This window comes from Gasterosteus aculeatus, chromosome 15 (genome assembly GCF_964276395.1).
Source record: "Gasterosteus aculeatus chromosome 15, fGasAcu3.hap1.1, whole genome shotgun sequence".
NCBI lineage: Eukaryota > Metazoa > Chordata > Actinopteri > Perciformes > Gasterosteidae > Gasterosteus > Gasterosteus aculeatus.
Genome location: NC_135703.1, coordinates 9419615 through 9441022, shown reverse-complemented (window position 1 = coordinate 9441022; position 21408 = coordinate 9419615). Strand labels below are relative to the sequence as shown.

Sequence of the window (21408 nt, the reverse complement as noted above, 5' to 3'; positions counted from 1 at the left end):
TGAGCCCAGTGGATCCCAGCAATACTCTCTAGTTTGTATGTTAAAGTGTCAGATAAACTGGCGATGACAAAAAATATATATTGTAAATTGCTTTCACCTTTAGTCTGAGCCTTTAAGAGAAAATCAATTGAAATACATCTAAATAAACCAAAATTACAGACCTAACATTTGACAGGTTTGGGTAGAGTCAAGTATGTTTTCTGCAGTCAGCACATTGCTTCATTCGGTCAATCATTGATTTATTCTCTTTGCGGTTTCATACTAGGGCATGATGTGGGTCAGCTAATAACGTTAGTGCACAGCAGAGATTGAAATCCTGCATACATTCACTCAAAGACACATCTGGAGTCAAAGCACTCAGCATTTCTGCAGTTTTCACAGTTGATGGGTTTTAAAAAAAGGCATTAAACTTGATTTGCCGCTCCTCAAACAGTGGAAAAGACGGGGATTTATAGATGCAATCGCAGCCAAACCAGAAGAGTGAGATAGAGTAATAGACGGAGCGCTCCCATGCTACCCGTGTTTGAGGAAATAAAATAATTGAGGGTAAAACAGCAAAACAGATCACCACTTGGCTAAAAGAACACCCTATCATCACTAGCGGGCCTTTTGCCTGTGCACACAGTGTGAGTAAAAACTACAACTGAGCCCTGGAGGCAGAGTCCAGGTTCAGAGGGGAGCCAAAGCCATTCCTAACTTTCCTTATCCTTAAGCGACCGTCCCTGAACGTTGCTCAGTGAGAGGCAAAGCACCGCCGTCTGTGTGTGTGTCACAGTCTGAGCAGGAGTTCATTCGACTATCTTGTGGTAGGGAAAGAGGGGCAGGCCTTCAATGAAAGCAGAGATGTCCATGATGGCGACGGCGCCCGCAATCCTGGGTGAGGCGGGCAGGAAGGTGAGCTTGGACACCTCGCCGTAGGTGGAGCAACTTGAATCCTCCTTTTCTTGCTTCTCGTCGCCAGCCTCACAGTCCTTCTCTTCGGCACCGAACCCCACCACCTTGGGGAGACGGGGATGCATTTAATGTGTCACGCTAACGTGAAGGAGAAAACACCTTTTGCGTCTCTCTACACACATAGAGGCATTGCTTACGTGCACGCTGAGTTTGCGGCTGTTCTGTCCTTGATGTTCTTTGAACCAGGAGATGAGCTCAGCTCTGGTCATCTTCTTCAGAGCCTCAATCTAAAAAACACACACACAAGCACTGACGTAAGAGCAGCAAGAGGGCTGAAGGACAAGTGCCCTTCATTTAATATGCAGCCTCTTTATCTCGCTATTATGGTTTCACGGCTCATTTAGCTGATGGTTCAAACAGCGTTTTTCCAACAAGTTTCAAGCAACAGCTTTGCAGAGAAGCTCACTGTGCAGCAGAAAATGGTGGACAAGCCATTTCTAGCTGGTGGAGAAAGTCCAGTGTCTAGTAGATAGAGAGCCAGATATATATTTATATGTAGTCCCTGCAGGTCATCATAAATTAGAGGCCTGACAACACAGAACATGGAATTGCAATACAAAATAAGCAGATATGTTTTATGTAATTAGTGCTGTCTCCTAATTTAATAGGAATACTGTTCCAGTAGTAAGTGGCTCTGATTGAGAAGACTTTCATTCCCCTATTTGGCTGATGGTGTGTGTGTGTGTGTGTGTGTGTGTGTGTGTGTGTGTGTGTAGTCCTTACCTCTCTGTTGAGCCTGTCAAACACAAACTGCTGTGTGACCACCTCGGCCCAATTCCTGTCCACCTCCTCCCCCAGGTGTGTGTCCTCACACTCCTTCAGCTTCACCAAAGCAGTCACCTGTACGGAGCACACACACATATTCGTTACACACGCTTTAGACTTGTGGAATAACTAAAAATGCAACAAGCAACTATAAAGATGGCCACACCCACTCACACACACACACACCTGGGTACTGAAGGCCTCCTCAGAAAGTGAGTTGAGCGTCTCTCCAAAAGACGCCAAAAACTCTTCAATCTTTAACTCCACCAGCTCGGTACTGTGAGAAAATAGTTCATGAGATGTAAAAAAGATATAAATTACAGGCTACAGGGTTTATTTGACTCATTTGGTCACTTCATCAGTTTCACTAGTTATTTCTTTCTTTCTGCTGAAAGATAGAAAAATCTTTGGGAAAAGCAGTTAAGATGAACCGTAGCTTTGGGCGAATGGAAGGTTACAATTGTGTTGCAGACTCACTTGAACTTTGTGGCCTGTGTTTCCACGGTGACGGAGAAACCCAGAACGCCTGAGGTGTTTCTGCAGGTGGGGTAGACGTGGTACCTGGAGAGGGAGACATGAAAAGAGACAGCTGGTTTGGGAAATGTTGAGGGACAGATTACCTGAGTGAGAAAAAGGGTTAGATTTGCAAAAAGTTAAGATCCCGTCTTTCCTGATTTCCTCTACTTTATATAATAATTTGGAATGCAGGAAATCGGAATCTAAACATGTAGGAACTAAAAGAAGAAATGATTTGAAATGCAGATGAAAGTGAAATGATCTGTCCCAATGTATGTATGGAGCGGTTAAGGTTTTTTTTACAAAGATGAGCACAGATTCACTCCTCTGAAAAGCGTAACAATTTAATAACAATAAATAAAAAATAAAGACAGTAATACATCTAGACAGACACAGAAAGTTAATTTCAATCCATGCATTTCATTTTACCCCCCTCCAATAGATTTGTCTTAAAAAAAAATCTGCATGAATGTTATTAGTTACAATAACTTGTAGTTTTCCCTAAAAAGAATATATCTAAAACATATACTAGCTTATATTCCATTTTGCCGCACATCCCCTTTTAAAAAGTAAACATTTGATTGAAAACGTAATAACACTCACCCGAGAGTCTCTTTGGTCCGGAGGAAGTCAAAGCACGGTTCCTCCATGTGCATCTGGGAGACAACAACTCAGTTAAAAAAGATGGAATGACACAAAGAAGGAATTAATGCACGTAGATAAATAAACGCACCACCAACAGCTCCATCAGTGTGTGTTCTCTCAAGAGCTTTGGGCCAGACTAGATGAAAAGATAAAGAGGGTAGCGTGCATGAAATAAATGAATTTATATTGGAATATGTCAGAATGAGAAAGACCTGCTGCACTGCAGACGTTACCTGGTAGTAAACAGTGACCTCAGAGTTGGCATCTCCCTTACTGAGTGATTTGACCTTACAGATGTGGTGTTTCAGAGGAAGCTCCACAACTCTAAACATCACCGGCACCTCTGCTGGCAGCTTGGAAAACTGCAGCTTCCTGCCAGAGTGAAAGAAATGGAGGACAAAATAGGAGGGAAGGAGAATGGAGGAAAAAGGAAGAAGAGAAAAAAGCAGGGAAGGAAGCAAGGAAGAAGGAAAGGAATAAAAGAAGCAAAAGTAAAGACGGTCAAATGGGAATCACGTTGTGGACGACTGAAGCTAATGCAAATTACCATGCATGGCAGCAAACAAATCCACTTGATTGCATAGTATTGGTGTTCTCGTTAGGGAACGCATTCAATGTAAATGTGCACTCACGCTGTGACATACTGCAGGAACTGCTCCGAATCCTGTGGAGAAAATACAATAAACGTAAAGATGAGCGCAAGACATGAGAACGATGTCTAATTCGAGCAGAATCAATGGTTGCCAGGTGCAGCCACACAACATTAATTGATTCATTAGCTAATAAGCTAATCGATCTACTTGTGTGTGTGTGTGTGTGTGTGTGTGTGTGTGTAGTGCCGGTCATCCACTCACAGCGCTGCTCAGGTTGCCCTGGACCAGTCCCTCCGCGTACAGCTCGGCCCTGAAATTGCGGCTGAAGTCCATCAGCTCGTCGGTGGTCAGACCGTCCGTCAGAGCCTGATACTTCTCCACCATGGACCAGCGGGAGTGTTCCAAGATCAGCAAGCGCACATCCCTGACAGAGAGGAGAGACGGAGGAGGAGTGAGAGGGGAAAAGAGCACAACACGAGCGCCATCCACTCCTGCCGGATGAGCATCTTTTTATAAACACATTCAGGGCGGTCGCACATACTCACCACTAGAAGGCAACACAGACTCAAAGATCGGGCCAGAAAGCAGGCTGTAAACGTGAAAAGACGAAAACGCAAAAGGACTCACTTGCCGAGTTTCTCAGGTTTAATGAGGATGTTGAAGTAGGTTTTCTTGAGCTGCTCAGTGAACATGCTGAAGACGTCAGGGGAGGCAGAGAAATCAGTCAGGTGGTCAATGATCAGGTGGAACAGCAGCTGAAGAGAGATTTGGGCAGAAAGAGGATGAGTCCCGACCATCATTGCGCATGAAAACAGGACAAACACAAGAAGCAACAGCGCTTGTTGATAAATCATTTCTTAAAAGGAATAGTAGGGCATTTTGGGAAATGCTCTTGATCACTTTAACTGCCGTCGCTGAAACAATTAATCACCAGCAGACGTCATGGAGCAACTCATTCAGTGACTTATTCAGACCATGAGGGGAAAAGATATGGAATGATATTCAAAAGAACACTATATTGTAACTCCTTCCCAATGGCATAATGACTCATCTGCCAACAGCAGCATTTCCTCCTGCGCCGACCGCAGGCAGTCTCTCCCCGCTGGAATGGATGCAACCTCTGGGCTGAATGTAAATGACTGCGTGACGATGTCGCCATTATGCAAAAGAGTGCACGGCTTCATCTGGCTGCTTTTAGCGACTTGTGAAGCCAGCGCTGAACATAAATCCATCTTGTGTTTCGCTGAGATAGCCTGCCGGTGTGATTATTTTACAGCCATTGACATTTACTTCAGGAAGCAAAAGCCCGGCTGGTCGTTTCCCTTCGACTTTTAGTCTGAATGCTCAACACACTGATAGCAGAGTGGTCTCGTTATTCTCATCCGACTCGGAAAGCAGCAAAAACGTGCATTTCCCAATTTCACCATGAAGCCAATAATAACATTTATTTGGTGTCAGGAGGTGCAAAGTATCAGAGGTCACCCAGCATACCCTATTAAACAAGCATCTTAATGATGGTCTAAAAAGCTGTGATGGTCACCATTGACACATACGCTTTGATAAAACGCAAATGATTTATACGGGGCATAAGAGCCGCTGCAGCCGGTTATGGTTGCGCTAGTCTATTGTCGTATACCTGTATTTTGCTGTGCATTGTGAATACATTGTGTCCGTTTTTCTATGAATTTTTTAATGTTTTTGTATTTTAGGGTGTCTTTAAAAACAAAATGAGCCTGTTGATTAGTGTGCATTGTCCCTGCAAAGAAATGAATTAATAAATATTTACTTTTCTAATAAATCAGAAATCATCTAGGGCCTCATTTATAAAACCTTGCGTAGGATTTGCGCCAGAAGTGGCGTACGGATGAAACATAGGACGTGCGTACGCACAGAAATATTCAGACTTATAAAACAGTGCGCACGCAATTTTCCCTTAATAAATCACAATCACTTCTAAATGCAGCGCAGCTTTTGCGGCTTCGTGTCACGCCCATATATAGTCTGTGGAACACCCACAAATTAATATTCATCGATTGCGAAATCATGGCAAACACAGAGAGGAAAACGAAGAAACGTAACTTCACTCAGTGTGAAGTGGAAATTATCATTGGCGAGGGGGAAAGGAGAAGTAAAATGCTTTATGGAGGGCACAGTGTGGGCATCACTAATGCCAAAAAGGCACCACAGCAACGCTGCAGCCTCACAACCTCGGACCGTGGCCGAAATAAAGAAAAAATGGTCTGACATCAAAGTGGATGCAAAAAAGCGTTTAGCGCGCCATCGCCAAAGGGTTCCTGCTACCGGGGGGGAGGGGACACTGGAACGGTCCCCTCTTGATGGGAGACTGGCGGCAATGATTGGGGATCGGGGACAGCGTCTGAGCCAACATCGGCGTCAGGGGGTCGAGGCACGTTTGGAAGCTGTGCCACATTATGTAGCACAGCGCACGCCAGCACGATGTCGCACACATTTTCAGGACTAGACAATAACGTCCCTCCAGTGCAGTCGAGGCACATGGAATCCTTCCATGTGCCACATCTTCTAAGAGCGCAAGATCAGCCATTTGGCGTCATTACGCATTGTGATGGCATCATGGCATTTTATTACTGTCTATTTGATTGCATCTGACAGGCAACAGCTGTGCTTTGAGGATGAATTGCATAAAATGCCAATATTATTGCAGAAGATATTTCACTTTTCTTTTTGAAAATGTGTTAATTTGTATTTCCGGTGTTCGTGTTATTTATGAGGGGCAGTATTGGCATTTCATTTACACAAAAGTCTAGTTTTACACACGTTTGTATTTGTGTTTCTTGCATTTGCCGACGGTTCTCATTTCACCCGTTTTTGTGCGTACGCATGGGTCCGAGCTTGCGTGAAGGGCCGCACATTTTTCTGTCAAGTTTGCTTTTTATAAATACCAATTATTGCGTAGAGAGCGGCGTACGCCTTCTTTTGTCTAAATGAGGCCCCTGGTGCACAAGACGTGTTCTACTGTTAAATAAAATGTTTTTCTCATACTGCAGTTAGGGGGGCACCAGTGAGGGGATTTCCTGCATATAAATCGTTTGTGTGTGCGTGTTCCATCGGATTCATCGACTCACGGCCAGTTTGTGGTTGAATCCTTTAACCTTGATGACCAGGCCGTGCTCACCGGCCGTCAGTTTATACTCCAGTTGGGCCACGTCAGCCTCGTAAGCCGGCTCGGCGAGGTGGTGGCCTAGGATGTTGACCAGCAGGTCAAACAAGACCACACTGGAGGGAGAAGGGAAGACGGAGGTTAGGGCGGACAGGGAGAGACATGTTGGGGAGGAGTTTAGGGAATGAAGTTAAATAAAGCAAGGGACGGAAATGAGGTGAGGAGAGAAAGAGACAAGGAAGAAAAGAAAAAGGTAAAAAGCAAGGTTATCAATAAATAGAAGAGGGGAACGACAGGGTAAGTAAAAAAAAAAAAAAAGTAATGAAAGGAAAATGGGGTGTAATTTGGGAGCCGAAGAAGAAAACAGCGAGAAAACACGCAATTGAATAAGGAAAAAAAAAAATGTTAATTAGCGTTGCAGCTTAAAAACACCGTCTTCACAAGGCAATGTTGGAGTCTGAACTTACTTCTTGGCAGATTGCTGGATTACAGGAGAGATTAAGTGGAATCTGATGTAGGCTGCAGCAGGAGAAAGGACAAACGAGTGTCAACACCTCTCAAATGATTCCAAAGTCTTTGTGGAAACATCCTGCGTGCAAATAGCTGCTCACACTACAGGCGAACAAACACACGCTGCCACATATTTCACCTTTAGGGATTTTGAATTTGTTGTCCTTCTTGTACCACAGGCATCCCCTTTCGCTGTCTGCTATCCGGACGGGAAACTCAGTGTCTGGGCAGTCAGACGGCTTCAGGGTGAAATCAGTGGCTGAACAAATGCACATAAACAATGAGGGGGGGAAAAAGAAAAAGAAATCAGAATTCATACCTGGTGCAATGTCATAAATAATAGGTTCGTTTCAACAGTTCAATATTTCCACTTTTAGCTGTTAGACGTCGCTCCACTCACCCATTCCAATAAATGATTCAATGACCCCCAGGCGTGTGAGGGGAGATGCATCATTCCTTGACATTTGATTGGTTATGTGGTGGTTTTCCACAAAAAATGTAACAGAACACAATGCCAAACTACATTACCCTTAAGGTTTGCTTAGCATAAGATCAGAGATGCCTGGTTGGGCTTTAATTGTCACTCTTAAATTCACAGTGCCTCTGCAGGTGAGACTTAAGGTGACATATTCTACCACAAGTTGATATGGTTCTTTGTGGTCTGAATAAAATGTAAAAATTCCACAAGGGTGATCGTTAACGGCACCCCTTTTTCAGCCTGCCTAAAACAGCTCTGCTCATAACAACCCGTTTGAGGTCTCAGTGTTAATGAGCCAGCTAATCCCTCCCCCTCCACCCTCCTCCTTCCGTGGTTTGAGCCTTGCATGGCATGAGTCATCATAAAAAATATAAAAAAACAATAAATATTTGTCCACTGATCTGTGATAGAAATGCAATTATTGTGTGATTCCAATCATTGCATTGATTTTCATAGTCCATATGGATGAATTTGTGTAATTTCAGGTAGAGGAAAGCAAAGGGAATAAAAATCATCCCATCATCTTTTTCTCCAATTCTAGCCGGGACATTGTCTTCATTTATGAAATGTATTGTATGGCACCGGCACCCCCGCGTGTATACAATTATCCACCGATCTGCGTACGGGGCAGTTTCGTCTCAAAGGGCGCACACACACACACACACACACAGAGCAGAGCGCGTGCTCTGGATAATGTTGGTATTGGTCTGCCGTCCCGTTGGTAGACGGCACCAATGCCGCGTAGAAGACTTATCAAAGATAAGTTAAAAGGAGGAGCAGCTATTTTACCGTGACAGAATCCACCGATGAAAATGCTCTATTCCTCCCAATCTGGTCGATCTGATCCCCCCCCCCACCTCCTCCCCCGTAGAGCAAAGAGTTTATTCACCCACCGATGAACTTGTTTTCCGCCGGAAGAGTGAGCTCACTGTTGAGCTTCAGGTTTCCTGTCCACTGCTCCATCCACTCCTGCTGGATGTCTGTGTGAAGAGAGGCAATCTATAAGCATATCAGGAACGTTTGCAATTAAGATCAATGTTTGGAAATGAGCGACCTAAAGATGTAATGCAAAAAGAGAAGAATATTTTTTTGGGGGGGAGGGGGGTAAAAAAAACATTAAAATCATATTCCAAGACCAGGACAGAGATAAATGTTGGCATTTCTGCTGCGGGTTGGCGGCACTATATCCGCTTGAATATCACCACACAAGGGGAAAAGGACAATGTATTCACTAGATGACTCCATTAGGGGAAGGAGCTTACACTGGAATTGGACACAGACACACACACACACACACACACACACACACACAGATACACACCTTCCACGCTGTATTGTGTGCCAAACCACTTCTCCCTGAGGGGACACTGGCCCTCGTGTTCTGGCGACAGCAGCATCAGATTGGCTTTCTCAGGGGTAAGGAGGGACAAAGCTCCACTGATCACCTACACACACACACACACACACACACACAGTCAAGTTTTCAGCAGAAATATTTTTTTCCCCATTTATTCTAAATGACTTGTTTGTGAGAAAAATATTTCAGCTGTCAATCACAGTAAGAGGCGGCTAAACTGAATACTTGTTGTCATCACAGAGAAATATGCAAAGCCCTGATTGGACTCTAATGTTTGATGTGAAAATATATATTCTATAGTGATTAATAATAAATAATAGACTAGTATAGAAACAATATTTCTGGCAAATACATGCGTTTTCTATATAATAACTTCGGCATCAGACAGAGTAAAAGTTCTAGATTTTCTGCTTCCCAATAACCTGGTTTATCAACATTAAAAAAAAGTAGATAAGGATTGTAGAATACAATCTTAACTGGTTCTTTCCCCAAACTAGTGTACTGCTTACTTCTGGGTCAAACTCGAACATCAACTGATCTCCTGTCAGGAAGTCTTCTTTGGGGAAGAGCTGCATGTTCTCACAAATGTCCTCGACGTACTCTATAGGGTCAATCTGACAAAGAGGAAAACGCTCGCCCGTCAACAAAACTCAATGCTCAGCGTTCCTTTGTCCAAACATCTCCAAATACATGAATATTCAGATTCTTACTTGCTCCTGATAGTGAAACTCGTTTGCTTCAATCTTCTGAATCTCTTCATACACTCTGAATGCATATACAAACAGATTTAAACATCACTCGCTTCCCAGCCAGAACCTCACAACATCAACATCTCATTAAAACACATTTATAAATAAGCGATATAATGCGGTATTAACTACCACCTACACCAATGGCCCAGAAAAACACAAATATAGAGGTTATGCTTGAGCACAAGTACGTTTTTTGTTGTAGTATGTTGTGTTATTTTTGTAAGATTGTGTGTGTGTGTGTGTGTGTGTGTGCCTTTGCTGTGGTCCAAGTGTCTGCAGCATCTTCAGGTACTGGAACACCAAGTGAGTCACCTGTGAAGTACAACAGACGCACATAAATGAGATGCCATTCCGTAAAAGTCCTTCAGCTTTAATGGATAATTACCGTGGTCGTTTTATCGGTGAAATAATTGTAATAACCTCCTTTTCTCCAAAAATGATTGAGGTCAAGTGAAACGCACAGTTAAGTTTCATAAACCACAACAATGAGACTGATGCAAGGCAAAGGTTGCTAATCTTGTTGAATGGTTATTTGATTACAGTCACTAGAACAAGATAGGACAATCATTTGAATACTAAATAGAAAGCAGTGTTGTAATTTGCCCCCTCTTTTAAAATCAAAATGGGTCACATTTATTAGCTGTGAATAGCGGTCCTCATTCTGTTCGTTAGAGAACACAACAGTATGTCTTAATATTTGCTAATCGCAGAGTAAAATTAAAGACGCGCTTAAGGAGTATACTTGAGCACATATCAGTGCCTACATGTTGCGGCAATGTGCGCAAACATACTCAAAATAATAATGTATTATTACAATAAATTTAAGCATAATGGTATTTTAAATACCATATAAATACACTTCAATTCACATCAACGAAGTAGCATGAACCATGGCCTCAATTTAAGGGGATCAAACCAATTTCTACATCATCAGGTGTTGTAGCATCCAATCCACCTCTTTTTGGTTTCATTTTAAACCAACAGCTAATGCTACAAAACCATTTGGTATGTTTTAGAAGTACCTTCACTTCAGTATTGTTGATGTCCGGCACTCTACCTTCTTCAAACATTTGCTTGGGTGTTCGGTTACACACTTTGAATCTACAAGCACCATGTGATTTATAACGCATGTTAAACAATCCTGCAGTTTCGGAACACCTTGTGGATCGAACATGGATCATTTCTCATTAAAACACCATCCTTGAGGCTGTTGCAGCATTTATTAATCAAAGTTTGTTGGATGAATTGTTTTTTTTCCCCCATTACTCAGTAGATAAACTCTCCCGGTGAATGATTGTCGCTGCCTCATTGTTTAAGACACACATCGTCATAGTAACGGACAGATTGCTCCCTTGAAGTCACCTTTTGTATTCATGAAAAAGACAAGAGGGGCCAGCTGGGCCCTTGCAGGGTACAAAAAAATACACTGAATGATTCTCTGTGATGTGACAAGGACAGGATTTGAATGATGTCCTGTCAACAGAAGATAAATGCAGCTTGATTTGTTCGACTTCTCTGCTCAGGCCAGCGTGTCTCCATGTATCCACAGAATTAACTAATAATAATAATAATAAACATCTGCTTTACCTCGTAGAAGTTTTGGAAACCTTCATCCGTGAGGGTGATGGAGATGGAGAAGATGGAGTAGGTGGTGTTTTGGTCAAAGCCAGTTTCACTGTTCCCTCCGAACAAAGCCAAGGCCCAGCACCTAAAGACACAGCAATGAATGGAGGCCCATTTCAAAAGCAGGACAGCCGGGGGGAAATTCTTGCACTACCATAAACTGGAAAGAGAATGCACATTGTGTTGAAGGGTGAGCAGCGCAGCAAGTGGAAAATATGTCATTTCATGCTTCTTGATTGCAGACACATTTAACGAACACTATTGTGGTCCCTTTGAGGCAGCCGGCTCCACTTCACAAATCCCAGATTGAAGAAATGGAATGCTAAATGATTCTGTTCTGCATTTGCATGGCCTCACAGGCAGCCTTTCATTCATTTAAAAAAAAAGAAAAAAGAAAAGGAGCAACTATTTGCAGCTCTTGGTATTTTGTCACATCACGTCTGCCCCTAATCTGCATCCTAAAACATGTTCCACAGTGTGATGATGTACGTCAACAGCAAAGGTCGTTTCGAAAAGGCTGCATCGCACTACCAAACAAGAAACGCCACTGAACTGAGATGCACCAGAGATTTAGCTCTGAAAGTTTTCATACTGAACGCACTGAAACCAGCAGTAAAACTGAAATAAAAAGCTGGTATCCTCCTTTAAACTTTAAAGCATCTCATCAACAGTGTTCCACACACTTTAAGTGATGGACACATGCTTAGCTATTCCCTAATTTCACTACAGGGGACAACGATGGCCCAGTTTCAAACTGTGTGTTCCCTCGATGGGACAACCAGGACAACTGCCTCAGCAGTTTAGTTCGACTGGAAATTCAAAACATAACACTCAAATTTATGTATTGTCATTTAGCAACAATTGAAAAAAGCAACCACACAGTAAATATAAATATTCTATCAAACGCTACAAGTGGTGCTGATGGTTAAGGGACTATTAGACGGGCTCTTGGTATTGTGGCACTACAGAGGGTTTGTCGCATCACTTTGCCACTTAGCAACAAGAGGCTGAAACGCTCTTGTACAACCACATCTATGATGGGAATATATGAATCATGTCGTCAAGTGGTCTGGCAAATGTTACAGTTTGAAGATCCTGACACTCGGGCCTCGCTCAGAGCTTCAAAAGAACTCATGTGTACCCAGCAAATTGAAGACCTTTCAATTGGGCTTTCGAGTGCCCTGAAATTAAAAAAAAAACAAATAGACAGAGGCAATAACACCCACTTCTTCCTGAGCACTGAGAGGATGCTTCCTGTGCCTTCATGGCCAATCAGCCAAGAGATGTAGTGGAGAGGCTTCACTCTGAGAAGAGGCGGGAAGAACATGAAATGGAGAAGAAAAAAAAACAAACAAGCATTGATGCAATCCCACTAAAATCAGGGCGAACATTGTATATGAGCTGGATGTATGAAGAGGCGCCGCTTTGGAGAAAGAAGACACTAAAATGTTCTGATGTGGGTCGTTTGATTGGATTGTGCATGAATGTGCGCTGTGCCATACAGAATATACACACACACACTGTACGTGGCTCACCTGTAGTACATCTCCTGAGGGGGGAGGGCCCAAGTTATATTCAAGGCATGAACTTTTCTCACAGGGACGACTGGAAAAAAACAAACAGTGTTAAACACATAAACACCAAAAGATTGAAAAATAACAACAGCTGCTCATTTCTACTCGTATGTATTTCCTCAACCTTTTTGGATCAAGATCTATTAAAACAAGTAGCTGCTACACTGCATTTCTGTTCACACCCTGTAAGCAGTTCAACCACATTTAAAGAAAATATTCAGATCCATTTCAGATAGCGCTATTGAAAAGCTTAAGATATTCATGTAATGTAAATAAAGCAAAGATTGGAAGATTTACAAAAACATTTATAAATTTGAATCGCTGGAAGTAATGTTTGCAATACAACGCTTCAAACCACATCTTGACCCCTCAGATACATTCGGAGGAGGGGAACGACAGCCAAGTACACCAGACGAGTTCGGCAAATAGCAAAGTGCGGTGGGATTGATCGGTACCTCGGTAAAGCCGGTTAAAACCTGGCGTGTCAAAGGGATCCAGCAGGTTGGAGAAATTTGGCTTGGAGAGACCACTATGGACACAAGCAAAGAATTTTAGGAAGTGATGGTAGCCATCAAATAAACACTTATCACTACGTCAATTTAACACACCTTGATTCCAGTAGGGTTTTTTTTAAGTAATATTCTTGAAGAGAACACATTTTTACAAAGTAGAGAATATTTTTACTGAAAATAATCTAATAAATTTACTAAATGAGCACCTGCCAAACTCAAAAACTATTACTATGTTTTCAGGGTGATAAATCAATTGAATTGGTCTAGGTAATCTATAAAATACTTCCTAATCTATCAGAGAAGTGTTATCAACACATACAGGAGCATGTAATCCCTTCACTGAAATGAAAGCATTATGTGGTTTCACCTCACAGGTTACGCATGTTGATTCTCAAAAAGAAACCTGCCACAGGGGCTCCTAAAGCAAGTAGAAGTTCTGTAAAGAAAAACTAATCCTATTTGACTTTGGGGAAAAAAAACAATATCTTTCAGTGTTGAGGGGAGCAAAAAAAACGAGATGAAGCAAGGTAAAAAAAAAAAGGTTAAGAAAAAAGAGGGCGAGACAGAGGCTTGACATTTAAATCTGAGGTCTCAAAAGATTTTCAGGCTCAATCTAGATCACACCAGCGCCGCATCACTGTGGCCGAGAGCCTCTTCTCCAAAACTCACTTGTTAGGCACCTTGCTGAAGATCTCCCTCACCCACTTCTCCAGAGTGTCCAGCTTCTCTAAAAAGGACAGGCAGAGTGGAGGAGGCTCAATTACAGTTTGAGTGAGTCTTAATAATTCTGGTGGAAAACTCCTAATTCTTGGTTTGGGAGTCTTTAGTGAAATGTAGTTTTCATTCCGCCCATAAATGCTCAATTCGTAAACGCTTTTGCCTTAGATTGTTTTATTACTATAGATTATAGCTTAATCCGCCCATATAGTTAAAGGTAAAAATAATTTATGAAAAGTCACCACTTTCTGTGTTTTCTAACCAAATTATACTCGATAATATATACTGGATACTATTGGTTTGCCATTCCTAATTAATAAGGAGGTAAAACGATCATAACAATAATTTAAACTGCAATGTAGTTTCTTTAGATTACATTCTGTAATTTAATACTTTCATATTGTGTAATTCTATATAGTTGTTTCAGTGCAACTGCCCGTCATTCTTTACTGTGTGGGATTCAAATTACACAGACAACGGCCTGCTGCCCCGCCCGCCCCCCATTTGTAAAAGCCTTCCTTTTTAATGGATATGCTCCCACGGGACATCGATACTGACAGTATCACTGGTATAAATATAAAGTTGGGATCTGTCTCATGCAAGGCTCTGCTTTCTCTGCAGGCAATCTGTGCTTGATGGAAAAAACACTGCCGCCTCGCGCGCAGCAAGAGATCGGATTGTGATCGAAGGCTCACAGCATGATGGAAAAAGGCCAATTATTGACTTCATTCTTTAATAAAACAATGCAACATATTTATTCCCTCAATGGTTTGTGTGGCGTTGCTGTAAACAGATACAGAAGTCGCTCTTTCTCTGCCTACAGAAACAGATACTCGGGAGATTTTAATAAAACAACTGTAACAGAAACCGCGGAAACAACAACTCAAAGCTGCCGTTATAAACGGTAACTGGACTGCACTCGCACGGCGCTTCTCTAACCACACAAAGTGCTTTAACACATCAGTCGTCAACCACCGACGCACTGAAAGTCATATTCAAATTTTTTGGAAACAAAAATAGAGTTGGAAGCAGAAGTCAAGACGCCACGTGAATGTTCTTCATATTCACTGGATATCTAATTATATATATATATATATATTTTAAAACCTTTGCCATATCAACTTTACAAAGAGGTACCGTGTTTATAATCAATAATGATTGTATAAACTTTATATAGGCTTAATGTTTTTCTTTTCAATGGATCAAGAAATCATCATGAAATCATCCTTTATCACTTTGCAGGGTTTTCTAGGGGCTTCAAATAGCAGGAGGTTTCAAGAGGGATTCAGGCAAATAATTCAGCGGTTTTATCGGATAATTTTTCACAGCACAAATGTCAAAACTATAATTTTACCTTCATGGCGCAGTTAATTAGTCGGGTGATATTTCATGCAAAACCCTGAAAACATTTGATATATTTTGCATTTGACTTAATTATTTCAAATTGAGTTGATTCAGGAATGATTAACCAGTTGGCTAAACATGGAGGAATTCTTGTCAGAGTTGAGACTAATTAGGTTTTAATTAATTAATTAATCTACGGATTTCTTTTTCACTTCACTCGTCTGTTGTATGAAATTATTAAAAATTAATACATTTCTGTAAATCTATTAACAAGGCTGGTTATTCACGTATAATAAATGAAATACATATTTCTGACCTTTAGACTGCACAGCCAGAGTCATGTAGTGAGCAGAGTAATGCTTCTTCCAGAAAGCACGTAGTCGCTTGTAGACATTGATCTTCTTCTCCTTTGGCTCGTGCTTTAGCGTCTCCGCATTCCCTGGTGTGGTCACAAGGAAGCTATGAATTCAGCAGAACTATAAAACACTGTAAAAAGTATCGGTTTACAAAAGCAGCGATATCAGCCTGAAAGGAAACTTGGCGTCGGTCTCAGCCCTCCTGTTTGTTATTGCCTAACATACCCCAAGGAGGCCCTGTGTGTATTACGTGTCCCAGCGGTTGTGTTTACCAACTCACCCCAGCAGAACTTGCCCATAGGGTGTCCAGGTTTGGCCAAACCGCCGAACAGCATCTCCTTCCTGTGGGAGTCTGACGGCTTAGCCAGCTGGTACTCTGATGGACAGAAGGGGAGGCACAGAAAAGCTCGATCAATGGCGCGCTACAGAGCTGCGCGTGTGGAGAACTCGGCAATGCTGCGGACGAAAAGTTCAACTCCAAAACACAAAAGCCGAAATCCAAGTTCCCAGCGCAGAGGAGTGACTCACGGAGACAGCCAGACTCACCGCTGTCAACGGCCTCCACCTCCCGATCGATGGCGTCACGGATCATCAGGGGGCAGATGAAGAACTGAGCCCACCTGAGGGAGCACAAAGAGGCAATGATCAGGGGCCGTGCACCAGCCAGAGAGAAAGGACACGGGTCAGAGGGACACAATCAGAGGTAGACGGATGCAGAGGACAGACAACAACAGGGTGGAAGTCAGCTGATTGACCCTGTACGGTTTGTCAGTGTGTTTACCAAAACAGCCTGTGAATCGTGACGTATCATATATTTGTATTCATAAACCATGTTGCTAAGTATTGGCAAAAACGTTTCCCCCTTTGGCATAGCGATCAAATGGGAGCACTATGTTGTAAATAGGTGCTAAAATAAACAATGCAATAAAGTAAACCAACGTTCCCACATTAGCAACATAGTCTTCTTAAAACGCACCTCTTTTCTTGGCTTTTAACACTACGTAGGTTGTTGATTTTATTTGCACAGATATTTTATCTGGGGAGGACAGTCGATTTATTTATTGATTATGTTTTATTGTACAGCACTTTGGGAACCTTTGTGTTCATTTAAACTGTGCTTTATAAATAAAACGGATTGGATTCCTTACATCTTTAAGCCATTGGTTAAGTCTTACTAGTGAAATACTCATTAAGTTGAAACCAGTGGGTCATCAAGAATTTAAACTCAAAACATATTGATGAATTTGTTCAAAGCTGGTGCATCTCAATCCTGACCTGGTCTTTTGATGACCAACTGCGGAAAAGTTAAAAAAAAAACAGGATTATTACGAATAAAGATAGATCTATCCATCTATATCTGAAAATGATCAGATGGTGAAAAAGTCCACTGCTCCACAAACAAAAAACATCAATCCTCACTCACCTGTCAAGAGCCTCTTTGAAGTTTTTCCTCTGGATGTCAAACTGGAAGACGGTCCTCTCGCAGTCGGTTGAGGCGTTGTCGCTCCCGCCGTGTTTTTTGAGGAAAGCGTCAAAGCCATTTTCCGAGGGGTACTTCTCGCTGCCCATGAACACCACTGTGACAGAGTGGAAGATGTGTGTGTGTTTTATTGTTTATAAGAATGAAAAGGAATTTAAAAAGGAAAACTCCCCCACAGTTTTGCGATGTGTCTCGCATTTGTGGTTCTCTTATTTGTGTGGGAAGCTGGCCAAACAAAGATGGCAGTAGATTTACCGCTGAGCCACATTAGAAATTAATAGCAGTTTCTGACATTTGGTGAAGGTTTTGATGACGGTTTCAAACAGATCACTTACATTGGTAGAGCACACCGATAAAGTAACTGTTCCACTGACAGTTGCATCAGCAGACTGGAATTCACCATGTTAATTTACATTTTAAGAAAACTTTTTTGAACGGAATAAAAACATAACCCTTAAAAATTTCTGATCCGTTTTGTGTTGCTTGATGCGGGGCATTCTGGGAAATGTCAGTGATTACCGCCTCAAGTAGAAGCAGACAAAACAGGTTACGGGAAAAGAGGGTACAATGAATAATTAAAAATAACAAAACAACTCCTGGAATGCATTAAATATGGTTGCTCTTTAGGTTTCTCTTTTTTCCCCCGCACATTAAAGTTGCAAGATCCGAGATTGGGAGCGTTTGACTGCTTTGAACATGTCGACATTGACAACGTGAGGGCATTATCGGCTTTAACCACCATGTGAGAGCAGTGCAGAGTGGCATTCGTGAGTTTATCCGCGGACCCGATTACAGGCACCAACGTGCGCTAAAAGCAGCAGAAGCTCCACACACATGGATGGAGGGCAGCGGTATTCTCTCCGACATCACTCCAATGTAAAACTTGAAATGGTTGTCTACGGTTGTCTGCTGCTATATTGATGTTAGGAATGTCAAATAAATCTCCTTTAAAGTTTTGTTTGAGTTTGTACGTCGTACAGACTTTGACTGCTTTGATAGCTAAATGCATGACTAGTGACCAGGGGATGCGTAAATAAAACTCACCCGACATGATGGAAAAACAATATAAAACCATTGCCTAACGTATAACTACTAAATTTGAGGGTGAATTAACCTTTGACCAAAAGAAGTTGAGAATTTAATGGAAAAAAACTTGACCCTTCTTTGTTTGACTACTCACTGTGCTCCAGAAAGTGAGCCAGGCCAGGGAGGTCACTTGGGTCGCTGAAGCTACCCACTCCTACACACAGCGCTGCTGCAGACTGAAACACACACACAGAATATAGAGTCAATTTTGAGTCTGGCAATGCACTTGAACTTTAATTTTAGTGATACTAAAGCCTCCTCTAGCTTACTCCTCTGTGCTATTGGCTTTTGTTATTGAATATTAGTAAAACCATCTGGATGAGCAGAACCCTGCATGGTAGTTTATTTTAAGGCATTCCCTTATGCACTGTCCTGCTACTGTTAACTATCTAACACATTAATGGCTTTGTTAATAATGAGAAATGTATATACTTTAGTTTACAGTTTGTGCTGACTCTCCTGCAAAAATCTGCCAATTTCTTTGGTTCCAAAACAACAAGTTTGTTGTCAACTCTGCACAAAGTTAATGAATGGAGTTCTATATTTAAACACTTCCCCCTCGGTACCTGTTTCTCTGCATTTCTTTTCTTTTTCCCTTCGTCATCATCTTCATCATCATCACTGCCCCTCCCGTCGTCGTCGTAATTGTCGTCGTCTTCTTCCTCAGTTTCCTCTCCAGATTCGTCGCCCTCCTCTTCCTCCTCCTCCTCCTCTTCGCCTTCATCTTCTCCATCAGAGTCCTCGTCTTCAGATCCAGCCGGACCGCTGTAATCGGAGATGAGCAGAGCTCGCAGGCCGTTGTCCAGCACGATGTGTCTACAGGAAGAAAAGTTAAAAAAAAAAGGTGAAACAGCACAGAGTGAGAAAAAAAGTGCCATTTAATTGAGATTTATTTAATTCATTCTTTTTTTATTATTATTCTAAAACAGGTTGTTTTATCATACGTCTCTTTGCAGACTGCATCTCATACCCGCTGAGACTGTCTTTCTATGCCTCTTTCACAGCAGATTTCTCTGTATGTGCCCCGAAGAGGCCTGAGGCGTTGATGCCTGCTCATAGCATGAAATCATCCCATCCAACTACAACAAAACTGTACTGATCCAGCTGGAAGAGAGGCGCGATATATCATTTCGGGTACATTCTCTCAGCATTTGTCACATCACTGAATAAGAGAACATATTATCACTGCACATTCAATCGTACAAATAATTGTGACTGATTGATAAAGTCCAAAATGGGGAAGATCAATCATGTGAAGGGGTGACACTACAATGCTTGATCGAAATACCTGTACTGTTTGGGGTCACTGGGGGACTTGATGATCTCGCCATCTCCAACATTGTCCTCTCCTCCCCCTGCGTCCCTCGCCGCCGTGCACTCCTGCCGGGACACCGGGTGCGCCTCTCCTTGCACAGAGCCGGAGGACTCGGACGCGGGCACGTTCCTCGATTTGTTTGTCTGCGGCATCCTCGGCACAGCTGACGCGACGTGGGGACTGCGGGCCGACAGCAAGGCGCGACCGTGAACAACAGGACAGGTCGCCGTCAGCGGGGCAGCACAACGCGTCAGCAGCCTGAACAGAGCGATGGTGAATGCGCCTCCCTGACGGGCCAGAACGACGACGCCAAAGCTCAGAAAACTGGACAGAAACACCGCATCTGTGTGTGTGTGTCTATATGAGTGAACCCCTCGCTGTCACACGCACCAGCCGGCGCGCACAATGAAGCTATTCACACCAGGCTGTCTGGTGCATTCGCCTTTATTCGGCTGGGTGTCAGCTAAAAACACGACCGAGGCGGACCCTAGAAAACTGACCCTAAAAAAACTCTGACGTGAGCAGAGTGACCACAAGAATCCACAAACCACTCTGCCAAGTTAGAACTCGGCGTTACGCACATATAGAAGGTAAACACGAGTCGTTCACTATGGGCGTATTATTAAAACTACAGGTCCGCATATTCGATATACTCTTAAACATGAGCTTTTACGGGTTTCCGCTAAAGTTGTGAAGTCGAATTCCAAACGAAACTTTTAAAAAGAACTTGGTGAAACCGGTGCGGCTGCAATGTTTCCGTACCTGGGTCTCTGTTGACAGCACAAGGGCCTGAGCATATGCGGGCGCAGGGGTCTCCCCAACAACCGGCGCTCTGATTCGCCGAAAAGATTTCAGGCGTTTACATGGCGCCCTCTGATTGGCTCCGAGCGGGGAAAGTCGAGGGCGAGAGAGGCGGGGTCTGTGTGCGCTACCACGTGCGCATCACGGAGCGGTGATGGCTGCAGGCGGAGGGACAGAGGCAAGTTGCCACCTGGATGTAAGCAGCAGCTGCCGGCCATCTGTTTATGATTATGACTGTTAGATTGAGGATGTTCAATCGACCACTTGTCATAGCCAGTAAATGTCGGATTTTTTCATCTCATTAGCCAATATAGAAGTGAATTGGATGTGAATTTTCTTGACAGCCACGGTGCTGCATGCAAATTCTACCCCGTCACATCACTTAATGCACCTGCTTAAGGTTCCAAACAGGGACTATTGGTTTAGGGGCCCACTAGGTGGCAGGCATAGGCCACAAGGGATGTTGGGCAAAACGTAACACCTGATTTTTGATCTGAGATCAAGTCTGTGATTTAGATTTAGAGTCTGGGATGTAGATGCTTCTATTACATGCCTGTAGTTTCTCAGATTTCAGGGATTGTCAAGAATTTATCATTTTAAGTATGCATGTTTATTGTGGTCCTTTGAGACATCAAAGTATGAAAGGTAGAAAAAAGGTGCTTTTAAAGAATTTTCTTTTTAAAATGTTGAAATTGGATGAACCCGAGGTCAGTAACAATAAAATTAATTTTAAGTAAGACTTTGTAAGAGATTGATTGATGATCCCCTCGCAATTATAGTAATATAGTCTTCCTTTAAACTTCAATTCCCAGTCAAATGGTTAAAAACTAAATCTTATCATGAATCAGCCACATTGACATTTGTCCAATGTCCTTCCTCAGACTCCCCTCT

General features: G+C 42.6%; 1 protein-coding gene across 3 annotated transcripts; it reads right to left on the bottom strand.

The window, feature by feature from the left end:
* Positions 1–222: 222 nt before the first annotated feature.
* LOC120832784 (nardilysin) lies at positions 223–20711 on the bottom strand. Of its 3 annotated transcripts, none has more exons than XM_040199369.2 (32): positions 20479–20711; positions 19690–19896; positions 18968–19217; positions 18496–18577; positions 17259–17412; positions 16382–16455; positions 16116–16211; positions 15796–15918; positions 14088–14145; positions 13362–13435; positions 12868–12937; positions 12559–12636; positions 11297–11417; positions 9963–10021; positions 9668–9722; positions 9467–9571; positions 8922–9045; positions 8494–8580; positions 7262–7381; positions 7080–7131; positions 6578–6728; positions 4101–4228; positions 3735–3897; positions 3513–3544; positions 3114–3252; positions 2969–3016; positions 2839–2891; positions 2197–2280; positions 1906–1996; positions 1678–1794; positions 1092–1181; positions 223–998 (listed from the first exon to the last, which is right to left on the bottom strand). In XM_040199369.2, the coding sequence occupies exons 1-32, from the start codon at positions 20511–20513 to the stop codon at positions 789–791; spliced, it is 3330 nt and encodes a 1109-aa protein (XP_040055303.1). In that variant the 5' UTR covers positions 20514–20711; the 3' UTR covers positions 223–788. The 3 variants fall into 3 exon arrangements, with proteins under 3 accessions (XP_040055303.1, XP_077945655.1, XP_040055302.1); XM_078089529.1 differs by having other exon boundaries at positions 19690–20003; positions 20479–20539; XM_040199368.2 differs by having other exon boundaries at positions 19690–19974; positions 20479–20537.
* Positions 20712–21408: the final 697 nt, after the last annotated feature.